Here is a 20,953-nt window from a genome sequence, read left to right on the forward strand (position 1 = left end):
TTTGTGCATCAACCATTTGCAAACCTATTCTTAAACTCTTTCATTTGTCTATTTCATCATCAGTTTTTCCAACTATCTGGAAGGACTCTTTTATTATTCCACTTCACAAAAAGGGTGCGAAGGCGGATGCCCAGAAGTATAGAGGTAGGGGAGAGTGGGGCAGTTTCGTCAGCATTTTTTCTAAGCTCTTTTTTGTCCATCTTGAGACACGTTATTATATTTCTATTTTTATTGTTGAATGCGGCTAGCACCAAGCTTTAAAATGTGGCATTCCCCTATTTTTTTATTTATAAAAAATTAAAAATAAAACCAATATACTGGGGCAATCTCGCCACATAGGGGGGTAAAATCGTCACACCACTGGGGCAATTTCGTCACCTGAAAAATGTAGGGAGTTTAACGCCTATAAATATGCTACACTGATCAAGCGTACCATTTTTGTTGACGTCCTATATTTGTTGCTGCTGCCGGTAGTCTGTTCGTCAGCCAGCTCGTCAAATAAAAAAAAGATGTATCTAAAATAGGTGCGAATTTACCCTAAGCATAGGGTGGCGAAATTTCCCCACACAGTACTTTTTTAGAAATAATTATTTTTCTGCCGAAATTAGGCGCGAAGTTAAACATCACTAACGCAGAAATGCACATTATAGCACTGTGTATTATACAAAAAAACCTGTGTCTTATCCCTTTTCAATTGTGGCATACAGGAAAAATTCCGTCCAGAACTAAATGTAGCTTTTGAACAATTAAAACACATTTAATATTATAGCTTAATTATCTTGGCCTTTTGTGCAAAAAAAACGCATTGGTTGTGTCTGGCCGTCTTGAAGGACTAAAACAAAAAAATTATATATTTTAACGACTTATGAATCAGAGATATTGCAGGTGACGAAATTGCCCCTGTGACGAAATTCCCCCACTCTCCCCTATTTCTAAACTGTCGGCAATTCCAAAAGCCTTTGAACGTCTCATCACATCCCATTTGCAACATTTATATATGGCTTATTCCACGTGAAACGTAACAGGCCCATTTGGGTCAAATATCAGAATCAATCGAAACTTTTTTTTTCGATAGAGGATTGAAATACAAGGATCGGTTTTTCTTTTTTAACGTTTACCGTTTATTTTAAAAAAATAATTTTCTAATTAAGCTCCGATTTTTCAGTTATGCATCACTTGAGACTCGTTTGAGTTATTTCAATATTTGGTATGCAACTTTTCATGTCTTTCAGAAAAATAATTTTAGAAATTATGTAATTTAAAATTAGGTATTTTTTAAGGGAATTTTAAATTAAAAAAATTCTGTACGCCGGAATACACGCGGTTTCCGAATAAAAAAATTATCCTCATATTGCTTCATCAATGAAGGTCTTGTATTTGCAAGACCTACTAGTAAAGACAACGATTTTAGTTTGGCAACTTTGCATTTTATTTGTTTTATGTCTTTATTTGTTTCATGTACTCTTCCTCGCGAACTCGCATTCTTGCCCAAATTGATAAAAGGGTCCCGTGCGTAACAAGCACGTGCTTGGTGTCGTTGGGCCACTTGTTTGTACTGCTCGTAGTGCATCAACGTCCATCATATATATCATACGGAATTAACATGATCTATGATAAAGGCAAACTCAAAGCGACTCAACAAACAAAAAACTTCATATGAAACAAAATTTTTTGACGTTATTTTCATAAGAAGTTTTTTGTTTTGGACGACTTTTTGATGGGTTGAGTACTAGCCCTAACTTTAGACAAATTTTTGGTTAGTACTTCAGATATCATTTTCTCTGTGGGAACACATTCTATTTCAATAACATTTTCTTTATACATTTCCCTAACATGGTGATATTTGATATGGAATGTTGCATTCTTGACGAGATGTTTTGCGCTCTGGTTATCGCTGAAGATGTTCAGGGGACAGGGATTCCCAACGCCGACACCTAACTCGTCAACCAGTTTGATGATATAAGCTGCTTCTTTAGACGCCGTGAAGGGTGCAATATATTCCGCCTCCGTGCTGCTGAGGGCGACCACACTTTGCTTCTTGGATTCGAATGACAATGCAGCACCTGCAGCAAAGAAGGCCCAGCCGCTGTAAGATTTGCGGTCTGAGTTATCGCTGGCACAATCAGCGTCTACATAGCAATGTATTGCACGACTAGTACGATGGTAATGCAACTGCCGATTAGCCGAGCCTCTTAGGTATCGCAGCACTCGTTTGGCAGCGACTTCATGTTCAGTGTGCGGATCAGCATTTTGTTGTGCCAATTTCGCCACCGAATGCAGGATATCTGGCCGCGTAGTAACAGCAAGGTACATCAGAGAGCCAATCAAAGATTGATAGGTCCCCTGATTCACACGTTGGCAGCTGGGATCGTCGCATTTCACTTGATGTCCTGCCTCCAGTGGTGTAGCGTTTGGCTTGCGGCACTCCATAGAGTAATCCTGCTGAACACGAGAGGGCCGAAACAGGACAAGAGAATACTCCTCGCGAGCGTGGTCAGCTCGTAATTGCTGTACGCGGCACCGGTGTGGGCGGAGGCCACGGCTAAGGATAGCTACATGCGAGAGGTCAACTCGACATATCGTCTGTGCGCTATCAGAATATCGTGCGCCTTTAGAACCATCTCTGACGATGCGGTTCTAGTCATCGCTGGCCAAGTCCCGCTGGGAGAACTGGTACGGGAATCCAAGGATATCCGCACCACCCTGAGTCTCATCCAGGATGATCCGAGGGCCAAAGCCGAGGCCAGGGCCCGCTCCAGAATGCAGAGCGTCAGCAACTGGCAGAAAGCATGGGATATCTCGAGCAATGGACGGTGAACCCACAAGCTCATCCCCTGCATCGAGGCGCGGGTAAATCGCAAGCATGGCAAGGTGGACTACTACCTAACGCAGGCGCTAAGCGGGCACGGCTGCTTCCGGAGCTACCTAAAGCAGTACGGACACGAGACGGAGGATGGGTGCCCTGAGTGCGGTAGCGGGATTGCGGAGGACGCTCAGCACGTCCTGTTTGAGTGCCACCGGTTCAACCACGAGCGCCAAGTGCTGGAGGAGATAGCCGGGGCAAGAGTCCAACCTGAAACCCTCGTTCCCCTGATGATAGGGAACCAAAGAACGTGGGAGGCAGCAGCAGCATTCGCAGCAAGCGTTTTGCGGACGCAGCGATCGCTGGAGAGGGAAAGGAGAGGAGCAGCGGTTTAGGTGGCCATTTTTCGCGCGAAGCAATGCCTTGCGGCGGTACCGTGCGAAGTCGCCCCTAATCACGCATAGTCAATATTGCTAGTTTAGATAATCATTGTTGTTGTTAATAAAGGAATACAAAAAAAACTCCATAGAGTAATCTTTGAGTAGATCCTTAATATACTGCTTGTGGCCAACTCTCACGCTTCCGGTCTCGCCATCTCTCTCTATTTCCATGCCTAAGAAATGTTTCGCTGGGCTCGCTGGGACATGGTCGAAAACCAAGCTTGATGAGTGTAGAATTGAGTTTTTCGTTCCATTCCGTGCCGCTTCCGGTCTCGCCATCTCTCTCTATTTCCATGCCTAAGAAATGTTTCGCTGGGCTCGCTGGGACATGGTCGAAAACCAAGCTTGATGAGTGTAGAATTGAGTTTTTCGTTCCATTCCGTGCCGCTCTGCTTCAGCCCATACAGTGATTTGTGCAACTTTAGCACACGCTCTGGATATTGATGATTAATAAATCCTTCCGGCTGACGCATATAGATGACATCACGTAACTCGCTATTAAGTTACGCTGAGGAAACGTCGATTTGGTGCATGTGCCATGTTCTGCAGCCAACGCCAAGACCAGCCTGATAGTAGAATATCTGGCAACAGGGGAGAAAGTTTCGGTAAAATTAACTCCGTATCGCTGAGCACAACCATTGGCAACAAGTTGGGATTTGAAGCGCTCAACATTGCCATCCTTGTCAGGGTGTCCTCCATAAAATGACATCACGTGCCTCAATCACTTTCTGTTTCTCGGGATTAAACAGCCTATATGCTTTTGCTGTTTCAGAATATCCGACCAAGTAATGTTCTTCTCCTTTTGGGAGAAATTTCTTGTGATGCTTCTTATTCAGAACAATTACCTTCGCACCAAAGATTCGTAGATGCCCTACACAGGGTTTTCTTCCTGTCCACACTTCAAACGGTGTTATACCCGGTAAAGCTGATGTTTCTGCACGGTTACGCAAATAGGCAGCAGTCTTGATTGCCTCTGCCCAGAACCGTTCACCCAAACCTGCATGGAAGATCATGCTGCGTGCCATTTCAACCAAAGTCCGGTTTGCACGTTCCGCGACACCATTTTTCTGCGGAGTATGAGGTACTGTTAATTGTCTTTTTATACCGCTTTCAGCAAGAAATTATTCAAACGCGTCACTTAAATATTCACGGCCATTATCGCTTCTCAAAAGTTTTATTTTTCGCCCGTTTGGTTTTCCGCGAATAATTTAAATTCCTTGAATTTAACCAAGATTTCGTCTCTTGTCTTTAGAAAATCAACAAACACAAAACGCCATTTGTCGTCGATGAACGTTACGAAATACCGCCTTCCGCCTAGGGAGTTTATATTCATTGGTCCGCATATGTCAGTATGAACTAAACCAAGAACACTGCACGCTCGACTCGCACTTGCTTTCGGAAACTGTTTTACACAAATTTTGCATTTTGCACAGGTCTCACAGACCTGGCCATTGATGTTCTTTAACTCGGTTGACTTTATACCGCGAACCATTTTTTCACAAATCATCCTTTTTAGGCTTCCGTTGTGTAGGTGTCCGAAACGATCGTGCCACACATTTACCGAATTTGTTTTTACACCAAAGCACTTGTTCACTTAGTTTTCGAACAAAAACAAATCGTGATGCTTGTTTGCAATCATTATAACGATGCCTTTATTGTTTTTCAGTCGCGCTTCTGTTTTCGTAAATTCAACCGTAAAACCACTTTCGATAGCCTTTGACACGGATATGAAATTGCATTGTAAATCCTCCACATATACAACGCTGACTAGGTTAATGTGGCTGTTTTGCCAAATGAGTTCCACTGTGCCGCGTCCAATTGCTTCTATGTAGCTGCTTACCGCCAAGGCAATTCGCTCTTTGTGCTCTCTTAGTTCTGAGAAACGATATCGTGAAGTTTGACCTTGAATATGTTCAAACTTGGCAGATTATCGCGAGTCTCCATTGCAATCACAAAAGTTTCGTAAGTTTCCGGGAGGCTCGATAGTAACAAAATAGACAAAATTTCTTCGGGCACTGTCAAATCTATTTCATTTAGTTTTTCCACGATTGGGCAAAATTTGTTTACGTGGCTTATCACCGATTCATGTTCATCCATTTTCATGAACAACAACTGCTTTAACAGTGTTATGCGACGCGCGGGACCTGTCGGTATATGAATTCCTGCTAGAATTCTCCAAGCATCTGTTGCAGATGTACAATTTTTTAAATAGTTTATCTGCGATTGTTTGATGCATAGCATAATGCTCGCAAGGGCCTTTTCGTCTTTCAAATCGAACTGCGTGGCTTGCGCATCACTATCGCCTTCATTTTTCACTTCTCGACCACCGACCACAACTCGGAGTGTATTAGCACGCTTTTCATTTGGATCACCCACGCGCTATAATTCTCGTTGTCGAGCTTATCGATTAAATGGAATGACGAACTCATTTTCACAATCGACCGAATCACAATTTCAAAAGAAAGAAAAATTCACTTTCAACCGCCGCAGACAGAAATTTCTGGGCCCATAACCTATTCGTTGTGGTATTTATTTGTGACCGATCATACGGAATTAACATGATCTATGATAAAGGCAAACTCAAAGCGAACAGCAAAGAGAGTTGAGAGAGCTTCCCTTCATTGCGACTTATACATACTTATACATATATTGGGATAATTCAAAACCGTTAAGTAAGAAAGAGAAGACAAAGTGCATTGTTAGATTATACATATTTAACAACGACAACTATGTATAAGTGGTGTGGGTGAAATAAAAATCGCAGTCGACGACAAGTGAGAAAAGAAAAACATTACTCTCACAAACGTGCATTACGTTCCCGATCTCAGGCAGAGCTTGCTGTCAATATCAAAGATTACTGATAAGGAATACGAGGTACACTTCAGGAAAGACGAGGCTCTAATAGTAAAATGCAACAAAGAAATTTTGTTACGCGCACAAAGGCGCGGAAATCTGTATTATTAGGACATCGTAGAGCATCACAGCATCGGCGGATGCAAGTCATACGTAACATTTATTGAAGTTACATTTATTAAACAGAGACCCGACGTATTTAAAAAATTTTACCCCCCAACAAAAGGGCCTAGCGGAAAGGCAAAACAGGACGCTAGTTGAGATGGCACGATGAATGATGAGGGAAACAGGAGCCCCTGCAACTTTTTGGGCTGAAGCCCAACAGCGTGTTACATACGTAACCGATGTCCAGGACGAAGAAAATTGCGTCTGTGGCACACTTGAGAGCATCCGACACAAAGGAATTTGCGCTCGAAAAACGCATCAACAAGGTAAAGTTTGTTCCCAGATTAGTTTAATGCATTTTCGATATGCAGCTTCTTCAAAGGCATATCGACTCTATGTTCCGGAAAAGCGAAAAGTAATAATGTCAATGACCTACAATTTCGGAGTCAGCCTGGTTTCAGTATCAACTTTAAAAAATTTTATACGGAGTTGACCAGAGACTTGAGACGTGAGACTTTAAATGCCTTTTTCGGAAACCACGTTTTCCTCAGCTGCGGATCGTGAACGCTGAGATCTCGGAAACTACAAAAGCTAGAAGGTTGAGATTTCCCACACATATTCTTGGGCTTCCTACGCAGCGCAAGTTTATTTCAGCCAAACGCCACGCCCTCTCTAACGCCCACAATCGCCCACTAACGATTTTAAAATGTGTCTGGCGCCCACACCTATAAAGATTCAATTTTGTTGTGTATATCTCAGGGCTGTTAACCACTCCAACCGGAGTGGTTTACTTTTTTTAGAAAGCGAACCGAACCGTAAAACGGAGCGCCGAATTTTTTTATAATTGAACCGGAACCGAACCTGAACTTTTTTTTTTGATATTCGGTTCGGTTTACGAAAAATTTATTTTGTTTGTTCGTGTTTTTTTATTCAACATGTGGGGGGTTTTCTGATCATATTAACATAGAGTTTATTTACTAAGGGAAATAAAAATGCGCAAATATTTTGTCTATGCAATGACTGCATCTAACTCAAACAATTAAAAACTATATAACTATCATCTTCCAAAACCTTTCTCAGTATGACCACATTAAAAATATATGATTAAAGCAAAGAGTATATACTCTTTGCCTTAACTGGTAAACACTTTATAAATCATACATCTTGTAACTTTACTTATAAGTCTTTATGTAATGGTACATATTTCAATGAAAATACATGGAAATAAATGTTGACTTTATTATTTCATTAAAAAAAATTTATTTTTCTGAACCCTGGTTCGAACCTGAACCCTGCTCCGGCTCATCATTGAACCGGTTCGCAAACCGGAACATTATCTGTCGATTAGGTTTGAACCCCGAACCGAACCCATGCAAAAATAATATGGGTTCACAGTCCTGGTATATTCATACCTACCTAAATTATGCGCAATCAAACAAATTTTATATATCCATCTCCCTCGCACTCCCAGCCGAGTGACGGGTATTAGATAATCGGGACAACAACCCGACTATAGCCTTCTCTCTTGTTTTCATCTAGTATGAACAGAACATGGTGCGGGGTGTATGACGTTTGCCGTTCTACACACCGCATTTTGAAAATTAAAAAAAAAATTTCCCGTTGAGCACGAAAGTCGAGCTTTTGGATTTAGCCAGCACGAAATTATGTGGTATTTCATTTTCATCTAGTATGATCAGAACTTGATGCGGGGTTCTACACCCCGCTTTTTGGGAATTTAAAAAAATGTTTTTCAATCGAAACCGAAACTAGCACAAAATTAGCACGAAATTTTGAAAAACAAGAAAGGAAGCTAGAAGCCAGCCGAAGCTTATATACCCTTGCAGATAATTCCTATTAATTTAAAAATCGCAAAAATGTTAATTTTCCTATTATTTCTCATTAATTTTGCGTTTGTTTCAATGGCAGCTATATGATATAGTAGTTCGATTTTGATAAAATTAAAATCGAAATTCGAAAATATTTGAAAAGAGTTATATCCTAGAGTAGAAGAGAATACAATAAAAACCAACGAAGCAATAATTTATTTGATATTATATTCCCATTAATTTTCCGATCGTTCCTATGGCAGCTATATGATATAGTCGTCCGATTTTGAAAAAATTTTATTCGAAATTCAGAATTAGATAAAAAATGACATTTCCAAAATTTAGGATGTTATAGGTTCAAAAACACCCAAGATATAATTTTTTTACATTTTTTTTCCCGATTGTTTCTATGAGAGCTATACACAGAGAAAAAAAAATACCAAAAATGGTCATCATTCGGGTATTTTTTCATATCAATTTTGGTCCCATATGTGGTCATACCAAAAGTATATTTTCGAACATACCAAATTGGTATTTTCGAACATATGAATGTGGTATTTTTCATAATAGATTGTTATGCGCACATATCAAATTTTGCTACAAAATTTTGTATTGTATTTTCTCTAACTCAGAAAAGCATTCTGCCACGAAGAAAAAAATGTGGGCATGGCTCAGAGGCCAAGGTGCTAGGTCCTGATATTATTTTGTGCTCGGGGGAACGGGGTTCAAATCCCGCTCACAACACAACACAACTTTTTTTTTTTATTAGTAATCTTATCATATTAACTTTTTACCACAATTTTGTTCTTAATATTGTTAAGGAAATGTTAATTATGCCCCTTAAAAACTTTTTACTTTCTCTGCCTTAGCCGGTTTTGAACCGGGGTCCTCTCGCATCAGAGTCGGATGCGTTACCTATTGGGCCATCGCGACAAGTTACACGCGAGTATATTAGCTAAACTTAAATGTAAAATTAGCTCGTTTAAGCATGCTCAACTTGTAAGTGTGACCACAGCATATAAAGCGTTATAATACCATTGTATACCAGAAATACAACAAAAATACAACTTTACAGCCATACTATTTTTTCGAAGACTTTTCGATGCCCCATTTGATATGAAAAACATATCAATCTTTGAAGTATTCATATTAATATGTTACGGATTCATATCAACATGGGTAATTGTTATGATTTCGTATCATATTGGTATGAATTCGTATTACATTTATATGGAAAAATTGATATGTACAAATTGAGGAGACAATCTCAATCTGGTATTGTTCCGTTTTTTTCTCTGTGTATGATATAGTTGTCCGATCCGGCTCGTTCCGACTTATATACTACCCGCAATAGAAAGAAGACTTTTTGGAAAGTTTTATCCCGATAGCTTGAAAACTGAGAGACTAGTTTGCGTAGAAACGGACGGACAGACGGACAGACGGACGGACAGACGGACATGGCTAGATCGATTCGTCTAGTGATGCTGATCAAGAATATATATACTTTATGGGGTCGGAAACGTGTCCTTCACTGCGTTGCAAACTTCTGACTGAAATCATAATACCCTCTGCAAGGGTATAAAAATTTGCTGATCGGAGTAATGCGGGGTGGGGACCGACTGACCTGATTTTTAAATATATGATTTTTATCTTTTTGTTCAATGGTAATCTTTATTTTTGGTCAAAAAAAATAGGACTGTAAAATAATGATTATTGATGATTTTTATTTTTTTTTGCTAAAAATAAAACTTATTTCAGTCTCGCGGGCCTTCTGTAAGACTTTTCGCCTATCTGATTTCACAGCCGTTAAACTATTCGGTTGTGGAATGAACTGCCACAACGCCTTAAAATAATTGATAGCACATCGCAATTTAGGGACAATTCATTTACATTTTCAAAATCGCAGATACCCTTGCAGAGGGTATTATAATTTCAGTCAGATGTTTGCAAAGCAGTGAAGGAGACGTTTCCGACCACATAAAGTATATATATTCTTGATCAGCATCAATAGCCGAGTCCATCTAGCCATGTCCGTCTGTCCGTTTCTATGCGAACTAGTCCCTCAGTTTTAAAGCTATCGCGATGAAACTTTCCCAAAAGTCTTCTTTCTATTGCAGGTAGTACATATGTCGTAACGAGCCGGATCGGACCACTATATCTTATGGCTGCCATAGAAATAATTAACAAAATAATAGAAAAAACTTTATAGAAAGTAGGCTTTTTGATTTTTGAAAATGTAAAAACAACATTTTAGGTAGGCATACCTGCAAGGGTATATAAACTTCGGCTGGCCGAAGTTAACTTCCTTTCTTGTTCATTATACTTCATATTGTTTTGTGACTAGTGCATTAATTTATAAAGAATTCCTTGTAGCACCAGGAAATAAGAAGGAAATAAATTAAAAAAAAACAATACAATACATTGCGCTGCTAAACACGCTATCTCTCCTATTGCTTTCGATTTGACTTCTGTCAATTTCCCGTATTAAGAGGGTCATCTTTAGTCGCTTATCATTTCATCGGTGACTAGTTCGTGTTTGATTTCCTGTATGCTGAGCTGTACTTCCTTAAGTACTGGAAGATATCCATATAGCTGCAGTCGAATCTTCGTTTTCCAGTTAGATACCGAGTTGCTTCACTCTATAATGTTATAGTTATATTTGGGACAGCAGGTCATCTGCTATACAGCTTACATGATTTTCATATTTGGGATCTGATAAAAGATAATCTATACTGTATTTGGTCGGAAATGAAATTTAAATACGGTTGCAAGGGTATTAAAGGTATTTAATAATAATTTGTGCTATTCTTTTTTGATCGTCGTTGGAGCTCTAGACAGGCAATGACCACATCCCTAAGGACAAATGGCGCTGCGTGCTTAGCGAGCTGCATAAAGGCATTGGGAGCACCATCACTGTGTAGGGAAGCGGTATCAGGGCAAGGTTAAGATAGTGGCCTGCCAGGATACCAGGATACCTGGAATCCCTTGGCGAAACCTGCGCGATAGCCAAGCTGGAAGTATTAGACGAAGACAAGATCCCAATCGAGCCCAGAGCCAGCAATAACCGGCGGAGTCACTTAAGGCTTGCAACCTGAATTGGCCAACCACTGATCTTAAAAGTGAAGGCAAGGTCTCCAGATTGGTGGTGCGCGTCCACAAATGAGACGCCAGAAGTTGGGTCGTTAAGACGGGGTATCCCTGGAAGCGGACGAGCTGGCTCGGGACCCATCGGACACCGACGTTGATCCCCTTGACGGCTATGTCACGAAGGAGAGCGACCTTGCAAAAGGTCTGCGAGGCGTTGGGTTCGACGATGGCTTCATCGGACTACGAGGCCGACTTGGCTGCGATCCTACTTCATCATGCAAAAAATCGGGCACCCCTCGTCCTAATTCAGGAACCCTGGACCTCTTGTTAGTTGTGCATGGCTGACTGTACAGGTAAGACTAGAGACTGCAACCTCGCTAAGGAAAACATAAACCTTTTCCTAGTACCAAAGTTCAGTGATGAAGTCAACCTGTTGCGTTGGAAGCTTTCATGAGTCACGACCAGCCTCACTGGCACTAGCCCGGAAATGTAGCTACAAAACTATGTAGTGTTCAATCTTGAAGCAGGGAAATCCTCCCACTGCACCCCCAAAGACTTCAGACCAATCCCTTTCTCATTGTTAATGCTGAAAGCAATGGAAACTTAATAATAAATCGACATATATCCTCGAAAAATAAAAGTAATTCATAATTTTTGTCTTAATCTATATACATCCAAATTTTTTTTGTGAAAAACGTAATTTATGAGATACAAAAACAATACTTACGTTTTCCGCAAATCGTGCGTATTTGCCCTCTTCAGATAAGAAATCACTCGAGCATCTTTTTAAATGAGCAATTAGGTACTTTCGAATAGGCTTCATTGATGGTAATATTACACTACATACAACAGATAAAAGTGCCCAGTTCTTTAAATTTACTCTTGAATTAGCATCTGGATGATCCGTTGTTTGTTTAATCAATTGTAGATAAAGTTCATTTAACAAAGATTCCTTTTTCATACATTTTTCCATTATAGTTTGCACTATTCGAACATGTTCATCTTCAACACGTTTTATCGTTTCGCCTGGAAAAAAATAAAAAAAAACATTAGGTTAACTTACTTTTTCGGAATGTGGTTAAAAGTTTTTAAGACGCTGGATTATGACTTGTAATTTATGAATAATATTACCATGTATTTTATCAAATCATTGTTAACCAAAAAGCGACAAGTTTAAAAGAATAACTTTTACTCCCAAAGAATACGCAACTAGAAAATGAATCACTTGATTCTGTTGAATGCAATGAGTAAATCTTGGAAGTCAAGGCAAACTATACGAGTTACACGAGTATCTCGAGGCCGGGACATTCAATGCGACACCTCCTAGCGTCTCATAACGGAGGCGATCAGACACTTCCCCGCAAAATAATTTAACACCAACAAACACAGGAAACCTGGTAGATCTTAAAGATCTGAAATCCATGCTGCAGGGTATGTCCGACTCAAAGCTCAAAGAAGTAGCTACAAAATCGGACGTTAAGCCAATTGCCACAAAAATGGATACCATTCAGCAATATGTAGTATGTCCCTCAACAAAGGTCGATTCGCTAACAGAGGAAAACAAAATACTAACAAAATCAAAAGCGTCAACGAAAACAAACAAGCAAGACTTCTACAACTAGAAGACGCAAATCACCCGCCATAAACAAGCGCATTAGTGCACGGGCTCCGGAAAAATCACGGACTAACACTTAAAAAACCAAAATTTGTGTTGCGGAAGCGTTCTGCTTAAGAAAACTCCCTTCACAAAGTGCTTCGATTAAAACATAAACAAAATAACGCAAAAATCACTTAATTCAAAAAATTATTAAAAATGGGTCCTGTACCAAAACGTCAACCCGAAAACAATTACACCAGCACCAACCAGGGATCGCAAATAAGAGTTAACTTACTCAAAAATTTTACAAATAAGTCTTATTTTTCAATTTTTATTGTAAAAGTTGACAAGCAACTCTTTGTTTTCAATTTTTATACCCTTGTAGAGGGTATTATAATTTCAGTCAGATGTTTGCAACGCAGTGAAGGAGACGTTTCCGACCACATAAAGTATATATATTCTTGATCAGCATCACTAGACGAGTCGATCTAGCCATGTCCGTCTGTCCGTCTGTCCGTCGGTCCGTCGGTCCGTCGGTCCGTCTGTCCGTTTCTATGCGAACTAGTCTCTCAGTTTTAAAGATATCGCGATGAAACTTTCCCGAAAGTCTTCTTTCTATTGCAGGTAGTACATATGTCGGAGGCTCCCATAGGAATATTGAAAGATATATAAAAAAAATGCATTGTTACTTTGTAGGAAGTAGGCGTTTTAATTCTTGACTCTTTAAAAACAAAATTCAAAAATAGAAACGCTGAATCTGGTGTGAGGAGCCAATTGGCTCCCCACAAATAGCCACTCCCTATCCCCAAATGTATATAACCCCCATCGAGAATATAAGTAATTAAATAAGGCTAGCGATAAGGTAAAATAGTATTATAAGTAAGGTTTAAGGCTACAAGGCCACACACGATAGTTAATACAACTATCATCGCCACCGATACTTGCATCACTAGCCTGGAAGGCTTACCCCACACCGACACACACATACCAGCACAGAAACAAGAAATTCACCACGAAAAGCGGTCCCATGACCAAGCCTCGCATAAGAGCGAGCGAGAGAACGCATGATCGCGTTGGAAATCAAGCACGCGCCCATGAGACAGAGCGAAAGGGAGATATGTCGAAACTTCGAGAAGCCAGGAAAGCAGAACGGCGAGGAGTTTCGCAAAACGAAACTCGAGGAGTTCTTTGGAAGAGGTCGAGTGACACGGACGAAGAATTTTGGTGCGTGAAGAGTGGGCGATTTGCCACTCCCGGGCAAGTGCCCAAGCGAGGAGAAGAAGAGAAGCGCTCAACGAGCCCACGTGGACGAAAACCTGTAGGACACTTGCCCCACCTGAAGGCGAGGCGAACCCAGTTGTCGAGTGACGACTGACGCGGAGAAGGAGCAGCAAAAGGATTTGGGGAATAGTTTTGCCGGCCCAGGACCAGCGGCGGAGCACCAACTTTTCCGAGCGGTTGCGTGTGTGTGTGTACGGAAGCGGGACGGGTGAGTGCCAAGTCAGTGAGACAGCAACGAGTGGCCAGCGAAGCAAGTCCGGCCAAACGGGCTGTGTATGTGCACTTAGAAATCTCGGCAGGCCTCGATGCGGTATCGCTTAATAGAATCCGGCTATATCAGCCATAACCCTTGCTTAAATAAAATACCTAACACATGTATCCCTAATGGGACTGAAAACCTAACCTCAAAACGACAAATGCGAAACATAAAACACTGTAGCTAAATATGAAGAGCTCACATACCAAATGCGATATATACATTTAAATAAACCCAGAATACCATGAAAAACCTTAGATATATCTTTGTCAAAGCAAATCGTTAAAGAAAACTGATCAAGATCCTAATAAACAGCGAAGATTCAACTTGAAGCCTAGAAATCCCACTATATTTTCTTATATATATATATGATGGACGTTGATGCACTACGAGAAGTACAAACAAGTGGCCCAACGACACCAAGCACGTGCTTGTTACGCGCGGGGCCCTTTTGTAAATTTGAGCAAAAATGCGAGTTCGCGAGGAAGAATACATAAAACCAATAAAGACGGGACAAATAATAAAAAAAAAACATGCAGTTAGGAGTGAAGCAAATGAGTTAAAATGTTAGTTTTTAATACCGGGATAGACGTTGATGTGCAAATTAAATGATAAAGAACGTTATAGTTATTACATAGAACGCGAAAGGGCTCGTGCAGACCAAAATTTGATGTACATCTAGGTAAATTTAGAGGATGATAATTACGTGTTAGTCTAACGGGAACATTAAAAGTTAGGCGGCTAACAAGTTCTACAGAATCAATATCACCACTTATAAGATTATGCATAAAAATGGTACCAAGCATTTTTCTACGATTTGCAAGTGTCGGTAAATTAAGCAATAATAATCTACTCTGGTAGGAAGGTAGCCTTACGTTTTGATCCCAGTTCAAACTACGAAGGGCAAAAAGGAGAAATTTTTTTTGTACCGACTCTATACGGTCAATGTGGACTTGGTATTGTGGGCTCCAAACCGAAGAACAATATTCCAATATAGGACGGACAAGGGAGGTAAATAATAATTTGGTTATATAAGGGTCATCAAATTCTTTTGACCAACGCTTTATAAACCCAAGAACACTCATAGCTTTATTGACTGTCGACATTATGTGGCAGTCAAATTTAAGCTTCGGGTCCAGAAGAACGCCTAAATCATTTACTGAATATATACGGTCAAGTGGCAAATTCTGAAGCGAATAACTTATAAAGGTAGGGGTGACCCTATAAAAGGTCATTACGTTGCATTTTAGGCAGTTCAAATTTAAGAGGTTATACTCACACCATACTTGAAAATGATCAATGTCTGATTGTAAGCCAAAACCAGACTCTATATTATTATATGTCAAACAAAGCTTAACATCATCCGCATACATTAGTACACGAGAATGTGTTACAATAGAGGGAAGATCGTTAATAAACAAAGTAAACAGCAAAGGGCCCAAATGACTACCCTGAGGTACTCCAGATGTCACATGGATCGTTTTTGAAACAGCGTTCTTAAATATAACCCTCTGAGTCCTCCCATTCAAATAGCTTGAAATCCAGGTTAATAGATTACATGGAAATCCAAGCAAATCTAATTTGAATAAAAGAAGAGAGTGGTTAACAGAGTCAAAGGCTTTACTGAAATCAGTATATACAACGTCAGTCTGCATTTTATTGTTAAATCCATTTATAACAATTGATGACAATTCAAGTAGGTTGGTGGTAGTCGATCTTCGCTTAACAAAACCGTGCTGACACGGTGATACTAGCGAGGAACATAAATGTTGCAAATGAGAAGTGATAATACGTTCAAAGGCTTTTGGGATAGCCGACAATTTAGAAATACCTCTATAATTCTGGGCATCCGCCTTCGCACCCTTTTTGTGAAGTGGAATAATAAAAGAATCCTTCCAGATAGTTGGAAAAACTGATGATGAAATAGACAATTGAAAAAGTTTAAGAATAGGTTTGCAGATGGTTGATGCACAAAACTTAAGCACACACCCAGGAAGTCCATCAGGACCGGGAGAGTAAGTTGGCGTTGTTGATGTTAAATCTCTTAAGAGAGAACTTTCGGTAATTAAAGGGGAAAAAATACAATTTGCCCTATTTAAGGGATTACGGTAATTTGATTCTGACCATGAAGAAGAGCTATAAGTAGTTTGGAAAAAGTCAGAGAATAAATCAGCAATTTCAGAGTCAGTCGATGCCTCCATTGAGTTAAATCGAACCGATGAGGGCAAAGCTGATGACTTACGCTTTGCGTTTACAAAGTTATAAAATTGCTTCGGATCATTTGTAAATTCAAATTTACAACGATTTAAATACATGGAATAGCAATGACTGTTAAGAACATTAAAATCAGATCGAGCCACCACATATTTCGAAAAATCAGATGGCTTACCCGATTTTTTATACTTTTTATAAGTGTTTGTTTTAAGATTTTTTAGTCTTTGAAGCGCATTTGTAAACCAGGGGGGCCTGTTCGGCTTGGGAGGAAGCCTATCAGGAACGCATTCATTAAAAAAAGTGTTTAGAACGCTATAGAAAAGTTCCGTTGCACTTTCGATGTCCACACAGTTATAAAGATCTGTCCAATCGTATTGCGAAATCATTAAATTAAGTTTATTATAGTCACATTTCCGAAAGCATCTCATTTTAGTTGGAGAATCTAAAGAAGAGAGGGTATCAAGGTAGGGGAGGCAAATTGTCAATTCCATAGTTGGATGGTATCGGTCTTCTGGTACCACAAGAGCGTCAATTCTAGATACTGTGACTTCAGACGGCTCTGAAACAAACACAAGATCTAATTGTCTATTTAATGAATTTCGTATAAAGCTAACCTGCTGTAACGATAATTCTAAAAGACCATCCACAAAATCATGGGTGGATAAAGGTAAAGCGACAAGTGAGTCAGCAGGGGGGGACCAAGATATATCAGGGAGATTAAAGTCACCCAAAACAATGAAAAGGTCTCTATTGGATAAAAAGGATAAAATAGATTTAATAGCAGATAGATGTTGCTCATAAATTATTAGGTCAGAGCCAGGCGGAATATACGAACATGTAATAAAAATAGACAAGGATTGCAGGGAAACTTTCACACAAACAAATTCAATGTCATTAGAGGCATGAGAGTGAATTCTCTCAGAACTTATGGTGGAGGTGACGGCAATTAAAACGCCGCCCCCCCTACGGGAAAGGCGATCGGTTCTGTAGGTATTAAAATTGGTAGACAGAACTTCAGAGTCTGTTATCTCTGGTTTCAGCCAAGTTTCAGTAAAAGCTAAGATATCGTCCGTAAATGCCGAGGAGTCAGCATAAAGCTTTGGTAGCTTCATGTTAAGTCCTCTAACATTTTGGTAAGCCAATAATAAACTTTTCAGTTTTTTGGCACCGTGGAAGGCCTATTATTTGTTCTCGGTTTATTGGGAACAAATTCTTTTATAACCAGATCATCATTAAGCCAGAAGCTTTCAGAAAGAAGTTCTTTAAACACATCAGGCGGAGCAAAAATTTTGAAAGACGATATCCTACGGGCGTATGAAAATCGAAATTGTTCAACCGCAATATCCTCGGATGGGAATTTTTCACGAATGAATTCCAAACCATCCTCAGATGTGGTATCAGGCGTAAATCTTGAAACAAATAGTTGCTTCCTATGTGGAACAACTGAGAGTTTCTTACGCCCCCCAGCAGCAGTCTGAACCTCACTCAGCTGAGAGCCAGAAGCGGCACCTACGTCTGTACGTCTGGGTACAACTGAGAGATTTTTACGCCCCCCAGCAGCAGCCTGAACCTCATTCGGCTGAGCGACAGAAACGGCGCCCACTGTACCTATGGGTATGGTCGGCAGCGGAGTGGTTGATTCCGCCGGATCTGGAGCCTGATTTTCAGATGCAGGGGCCACAGGGACACCTGAACTAGCAGTATCCATTGGCACAGATGGTTCACTTACCCCTGTGTCACCAGAAACTGCAGCAGCTACCAAGTTTGGATTTAAAGTGGGTTCAACACTCGCCTTTACTGTCGTTGAGCTAGCTTTTTTCCGTTTGGGCGACTCGGTTAATAATTTTTTATTGTTAAATTGTTCACATACGGAATTAAATCCATCATTGAGCTGTTTAAAAACTCGTGAAAGATTACATAGGCCGTCTCGAGTCTGCCTCATAAAGCTGCTCATCTCAACTGCCAAATCCCTGCAGTGCTCACATACCCACATGAGACCAATCCGCATTTCAATAAAGTCTTTAACTCTGCCAGTAAATCCTGCACATTTAGAATGCATCATTGCTTCGCAGAGCCAACAGTAAACAAAAGGGTCATTAGATGAAGTCCTACAATTTTTCTTAGTACAGATAGGAGTCATTATAAGAAAAATATGTTAGAGAATAAAGAGAAAAAAATAAAAAGTATATAAAAGTATAAAAAAATACCTCAAGTAAATTTGGCACTGGGATCAAATTCCAAAACCACAAAATCACAAAAACACAAAAAGTATAAGAGCGCGAGATCGCGAATTAAATCGAAAGAGAGCGCGAGAGAAAAGTCTTCTATCGACTGAGCGTGGCTTGTGGGGCACCAAAACAAATTCAACGCACGAACAGTTAGATGTAAAGCAAGCAAGAGAGAGAGAGACTATGAGAATAGGTCTACAAGAAATTCGGCAGGTTCAGAGAGAGTGAAATTACAGTTATAATAGAGCGGCAGAGAGAGAGAGAGTAAGAGTAAGAGAGAGAATATAAGAGCCAATTTAGAGAGTGCAAATTACACTAACAAAGCCAAGATATTAAATAAATCAAATGGAAATGTTAAAATAACTATAACCACGTACCCGTAATCTGGGAGATCTATGAAAGTCACTAACACGATTGTTAGGCTAAACTTTGTTAGTAAATAAACACAAAATACTTGCGGAAAAAACACAATATAAAACAAAAACTCAGAGCACGATGGTAAACACAACCGTTCACAAGCGACGCTAAATCGATTCTTGCCCATACTTGAACCGCCTCGAAATGCCCTCCAACGGTACCACCCCCGATTTATTTAACCAGATATTTTGTCAGAGGTCAGGCTCAGCCGACCGCATAACTTATTCCGACAGCGAGTGCTGGCGGCTCTTCATGTAAGGCAGCCACATGGCCTAGAATTGCCAGGCGTCCCCTAATCGATTCCCTCTCGGTTTCCTCGGGGCGAGTGCCGCGAGCCAGACCCAGTACGCGATACCGCCGAACCCCCCCTTCGTTCTTGTTGATACCCAAATCAAATCGAAAACTGTGTTTTTACTCAGTAACCCGGTGGATGACACACTACATCTCACGTCAGCCCACCGCTCATCGAAGACCCTAGTCTCAATCTTTATAAATTTGTCTGTAAAGAGATCCTGGCGTGACCGAGCTTCACCCCAGCCTAAGAAACTACTTCACAGTCTGGCGCCCGAGCAGGGACTTGGGGCTTACGAATTTTAGATGATTATATGGCCTAAAGACCCATCTGGTTACTTTCTTCGATTTGTGTTTTTGGGTACAGCCATATGGGAGCGAATTTTTAAGTGGGTACGCACGGAGAGGAATAAATATCGAGGGACATGCAAAATCTAGAACCAGAATCAACAAATATATATATAAGCAAGACACAGGCGGGAGAACTTACATAATAAGTATACCCAAAATCAAGACACAGGCGGGAGAACTTACATAATAAGTATACCCAACATCAAGACACAGTCGCGAGAACTTACATACAAAAAGTATACCCAAAATCAAGACACAGGCGGGAGAACTTACATAATAAGTATACCCAACATCAAGACATAGGCGGGAGAACTTACATAATAAGTATACCCAACATCAAGACACAGACGGGAGAACTTACATAAAAAGTATACCCAACATCAAGACACAGGCGGGAGAACTTACACAAAAAGTATACCCAAAATCAAGACACAGGCGGGAGAACTTACACAAAAAGTATACCCAAAATCAAGACACAGGCGGGAGAACTTACATAATAAGTATACCCAACATCAAGACACAGGCGGGAGAACGTACATAATAAGTATACCCAACATCAAGACACAGACGGGAGAACTTACATAAAAAGTATACCCAACATCAAGACACAGGCGGGAGAACTTACATACATAAAAGTATACCCAACATCAAGACACAGTCGCGAGAACTTACATACATAAAAGTATACCCAACATCAAGACACAGTCGCGAGAACTTACATACATAAAAGTATGCCCAAAATCAAGACATAGGCGGGAGAACATACATAAAAGTATACCCAAATCAAGACCAAACATAACCTAAAACGAGAGGTTGTCAGAGGTAACAGATCACGTGGCCAACAGATCACGTGAGTCACACACAAGCATAGCAAGCATAGCGAAGAGAGAAAGAGCGGGCCTCTATAGGTGAACCAATCAGGCCGCGAGATTTTAAAAGCACAAGGTAGGGAGAAGCTAATCCATACTCCCCACAGCGCAGCCATCTTGTTTTTCACTCTCGTCGTCGTTACACACATCCGCAGCAATCGACTCAAGTACACTCATCGCAATCATAGCAGGAGAATCGACCAGATCCCGTCGTACCCAGGAGCGACACCAACGGGTCGCCAAGATTGATTCAGTCTTGTCCCCCCTTCTCATCAATGAGCCTTCTTCAGACGAAATCGCCAACTTCGATGCCACCGTCCCAGAACTACAAAGCA

General features: G+C 40.5%; 1 protein-coding gene across 8 annotated transcripts in view; it reads right to left on the reverse strand.

The window, feature by feature from the left end:
* Positions 1 to 20,953, reverse strand: part of Myo81F (Myosin 81F) — a 1,428,838-nt gene that overhangs the window by 392,862 nt on the left and 1,015,023 nt on the right. For all 8 annotated transcript variants that reach the window (XR_011419017.1, XM_070216714.1, XM_070216710.1 and 5 more), the window contains one exon: positions 11,842 to 12,140. Coding sequence is in view for 7 of the 8 variants with exons in the window: in XM_070216714.1 (XP_070072815.1) it covers positions 11,842 to 12,140 (299 nt within the window). In the remaining variant the exon portion in view is untranslated. The remainder of the gene's footprint in view (positions 1 to 11,841; positions 12,141 to 20,953) is intronic.

The sequence above is a fragment of the Drosophila takahashii genome, chromosome 3R (assembly GCF_030179915.1).
Source record: "Drosophila takahashii strain IR98-3 E-12201 chromosome 3R, DtakHiC1v2, whole genome shotgun sequence".
NCBI classification, from domain to species: domain Eukaryota; kingdom Metazoa; phylum Arthropoda; class Insecta; order Diptera; family Drosophilidae; genus Drosophila; species Drosophila takahashii.